Raw genomic sequence first — 4,779 nt, 5'->3', positions numbered from 1 at the left:
TTTAAATTATATAAAATCAATTACAACTTATAAATTATTTTTTAGCATTTTAAAATATCAATTTTACTTTTAATAATATTTATTTTTCAAAAGTTTTAAGACTAATTATAGAAAAAATAAGAAGGGATAATAGTAAAATAATAAAAAATATCTATGAATAGAGAGGGAAACAAAATTTATAAAAAAGTCCGTGTCTACTCTTCCAAATTTCGTGTCCATCATTATTTTTCGTAAAAGAGTGGATACAAAAATATAAAAAACTGTCTCGGAGACAATGTGTTCCGTGTCCATATCTCTGCTTTCAAACATATTTTAAACATGTACTGTCCATGTGTTCTGTCTCTGAAAATAAACGCTACTTATGCGACAGTCCCACCTTTGCTAACATTGACAACAACTCCTTATATATGTCGTCCTCCCAATTCCGGAGGGCTCTTTTCCATTGTATACTTAACAATTAATCTCATCGCAAATTTCACAATCACTAATTATACATTCTTTGTTTGCAGCAATCTGGAACAATCTTGGAAATCTTTCAGTCAATTTGTCTTTTTTTAACTACAAGTGTCTCCAAAATTTAGTTTTTCTCCTATCCCCAACCGCAATCCTCTGCCTGTCTTGAAAGCATTTTACCATTCTTTCATTTCTAGCCATAATACCCCTTATATCCGCCATATACCAACATGCCCCTTATTCAATTGATATATCAAGAACTTATCCTCCTTCAAGTTATTACACGAACTTATTATCTTTTTTTTTTAAGTGGACATCCTTTTCTATCAAATCTCCACTACCACTTAATCTACCAGATTAACTTTTAATATATCGGATTAAGAGATACCATCGAAAAAAAATATAAGAAATTTTTTGTTTTATTATGGCCCCATGTCACTAATTTGTAGAAGTTGTCACACACTTATAAATTAAAATGGAAAAGTCTAAGAGACCAACAACTTTTTTAAATTTTGTCCAGCATATAACCAGCAAAGAAAAGTGAGTCATTGGATGAAATCTCATACCAATTTCACACCATTAAAACCATTATTGATGACTATTTGATGGTTACAAATCACAAAAGTTGCTGGCCTCCTAGTATTCCCCAATTATAATGTCATAGTCTTTTCTAAGAAGTATTTATTATTGGCACCTATTCAAATAAAGAGGCTAAAAACATCTTTTTAAAAAAAATTGTGTTAAAAGTGTATTTTGTGTTTATATTTTCCTTAAAAAAAAATATCACTTTTATAATGTATCAAAATCAAACCTTACAATTTATCATCCAATAATAAAAAAAAAATATTTTCATACGAAGATAATTATAAAATTGTCATGGTAGTATCCACCTTTATTATTATCTTTCTTTTGTTTAACGTGCGAAGAGCGTGACTTTAAATATCTTGGTTGATTATCTTGAATTCAAATCCATATAGAAACAAGAACCAAGCTTATCAAAAAATAGAAACAAGAATAAAATAATTGTAAATAATAATAATATTACAGGAAAGAAGACAAGCCTTTGTTGATGCAATATGGTATGTGCTACAACCTCCCCCCCAAATTCCTTGTCCCCGTATAATATTACATCCATCAATATCATGCATGAAGAACCAAAATAGAACGCTGATAGAAAATCCAATCCATGCATGCATGCATGCATTATTACTATATTGCATTGTTCTAGAAATTGATTTCACCAGACAGTGTCCTTGTAGACCCTACATCTGCATCATCAGCAACAGTGAAAAAATCATCTTCTTGATCCTTCTCTCTAATCTCTTCAATCTTCTCAACTGCTTCTTTCAAGTCCCACCTTTTCTCCAAATCCTCTTCACAACACGCCATCGCAATATTCAACAGCTTCACCATCTCTCCCTCACTGGTCTTGATCGCTCCCATTAACTCCTTATCAAAGACCTCCTTGGTCCATTCTTCTGGGGCAATGGAACGAACCCAATTTGCGAGACTCACCTCGCTCCCTTTACCCTGCTGCAAGAAATTCTCAGGGAACTTGCCAGTGAGAATCTCCAGGATCAAGATTCCAAGGCACCACACGTCAGTCTTCTTTGTGATTCTTCCATTGTTCAAGTACTCTGGGGACTTGTACACAACCATGATGTCCTTGGCGAGTTCCTGGTTTATAAGTGGGATCAATCCGTAGTCACAGAGGAGTGGCTCAAGAGATTCTGTTAGAAGAATATTGCACGATTTAAGGTTTCCATGTGGTGCTATAAGGCTTGGCAAGTCCTTGAATAGATATTCAAGACCTTTGGTTATTCCTTTCACAATCTTCAACCTCGCTGGCCAATCAAGACTTTCTAGCCCAAGACTTTGGTATCCTAAAAATGAAAAGAAGCACAAGATTAGAGAGGTTATTTTCAATCAATATAAAGAGTAATCTATGATGAAAAAGAATTTCAATACATACCATGAAGGCGAACAGCCAAACTTCCATTCTTAACTAAGTCAGTAACCAAGAGCTTCTCCTCCTTTCTGTAGTAGTAAGCCACAAGAGGAAGCAGACTTGGGTGATTCAACCTTCCAATCCTTCTCATGTGTTCATGGAACTCGTCCCTTCCTACATTGTTCATCTGCTTGTACCTCTTCACCACTATCATTTGCCCTTTGGGTAGAGAAGCCTTGTATGAAGAACTGAAACATCCACTTCCCATGATCTCAGCCGAAGCTCTCAGCAAATCGTGTAGCTCGAATTTCTCTCCGTCTTCCCTTATGAACGACAACTTCATGTGATCCCCTCCTCTTCTGCTGTGGTTGGAGCTTACCGATCTAATTGACCTGCTTCTGATCTCATTCCCAAATTGATTTGATTTCCCTTTCCTCAGTTGCGGTGCGCCTATTTCTTGACTCTCCATCGATGATTCTATTTCTCTTTTTTTCGCTTGTTTCCTACGGTAAAAAAGGATGAACATTACTACTGCAATCACTATCAATGCCACCACCACAGCTACGACAACCACAACAATGCTCATGGTTGTGTGCTTCCTCTTGTCGTCGTTGTTCTGGTTCTGGTTCTGATTCTGATTCTGGTCTTGGTTCTGCTTCTTACATTCTCCCATAGGCGGTCCACATAACTCTTCATTACCTGCAATTCACGCATACTTATTAAGAGTTTTAACATCCTCATCACATAACTAATAATCATAGACATGCATGCAAACTGGCATATTCTCTATTACCAGAAAAGGAAGCAGAGGGCATCTTGGACATGGAATCTGGAATTGGGCCTTGCAACTTGTTGTTTGCGAAGTTAACTGAGGTCAATGAAGTCTGCGGCAAGTTGGGAACAGGCCCAGTAAATTGATTGCCATCCAACTTCAACTCCATAAGCTTTGGCAATTTGGTCAGAGAACCTTCCGGAATAGGACCCGTAAGCTTATTGTTTGACAAATAGATTTTCTTCAACCATACCATGCCTTGGAAGGCGTTGTCCGGAAGAACACCAGAAAACTTATTGTTTGAAAGGTATACCGACCTCAAACCGTTTAGCTTGTTGATTTGTGGCATTGGACCCTCAAGTTCATTATTCATGAAACTTATGGTTCTAAGATTTGGTAAACCCTTGAGAGAATCGACATCAATGACACCCTTGAGCCCCATACCCTCAAGCTGCAGCCCGGTTACTACCCCATTATTGCAAAGAACACCTTTCCAGTTTGCTTTTCTACCTGAACACGGAGTCGTAGATGGTGTCCATGAAGATAACTCTTTGGTGTTCTGTAATTTATCCTTCACGGCGAGGAGCAGTTCCGATTCTGTGGCTCCGTGAGAGGGAACAACAACAACACCGCACACTACGAGAACAATGGATATTGTGATGCAATAAGAGCTACAAACAGTGAATGCCATTAATTAATTAACGAAGACGGGGAGAAGGAGAAGAAGAGCCGGTAGGCACGCACACGCGCACTAGGGGCGGCGTGCGCCCTCGAGGAGGGACTGTGTGGCAGTGATGGAAGAGAAGAGGTATAACAATGGGTCAGTCTAGAGGGGGAGAAAGAAGGAATGACGATTTGGAAGGTGGACAAGTTTTGATGGCATTGAAGTTGAAGGGTGAGAATGAGAATAGGAGATGGAGACGGTGTGTTAATTCAGAGTGACGATGATCGACATGTTGACCAAGTCTTCCATCTTTTTGTTTGTGAGAATTACCCGGCCAACCCTTTATATGTCACAGGGACTACAACACTTTTTTCCAATGCAATACCCTATTTTTAACGATTTCTGCTGACTCCACCTTGACCATACCATAAAACAACACATAACAGACATTGAAATCTCTTCCTACCTGCACTCCCTTGTCCACTTAATAACAACATTATGTCTAAACCAACTTCCACCGTGGCGGATAACAGAATGCGTCGTTTCACGTAACTGTATGCTATTGCTATACACGGAAATCTATGTTTACACATGCTATGTTCAGAAGTCGTTTAGCTTTGCCGCTGTTTTCTGTTCATAGTTCGGTAGAAAGAAGATTCAAGTACATTCTATCCAATTACAAAGATGAAGGAAGTTGACAGGTACCTGGAATAACAAAAACAGACAATCTTATGGGCAAGGGCGGGCCCTCTGCTTTGCTTAACACACTCAGGCTTGTCATCATTCCAAATCATCAAACTCAAGGATGTTGTTCTTATCTTATCTATGCCAAACAACGTTAAAATTGTCACTCTTATTTTATAACTTAAAATAATGTAAAATAATATAATTTACTGCTAATTGCATGCTCTTAAAAATAACAAATTTAATTTATCACATAAT

General features: G+C 37.7%; 1 protein-coding gene across 1 annotated transcript; it reads right to left on the bottom strand.

Annotated features, from left to right (window-relative positions):
- Positions 1,469–4,385, bottom strand: LOC107633360 (pollen receptor-like kinase 4). Its single transcript, XM_016336996.2, has 3 exons — positions 3,195–4,385; positions 2,426–3,100; positions 1,469–2,336 (listed from the first exon to the last, which is right to left on the bottom strand). Exons 1-3 carry the CDS (start codon positions 3,862–3,864, stop codon positions 1,678–1,680), a joined length of 2,004 nt encoding a protein of 667 aa, XP_016192482.1. The 5' UTR covers positions 3,865–4,385; the 3' UTR covers positions 1,469–1,677.

The sequence above is a fragment of the Arachis ipaensis genome, chromosome B03 (assembly GCF_000816755.2).
Source record: "Arachis ipaensis cultivar K30076 chromosome B03, Araip1.1, whole genome shotgun sequence".
In the NCBI taxonomy this organism is placed as follows: Eukaryota; Viridiplantae; Streptophyta; class Magnoliopsida; order Fabales; family Fabaceae; genus Arachis; species Arachis ipaensis.
This window is presented reverse-complemented; position numbering and strand designations above follow the sequence as displayed.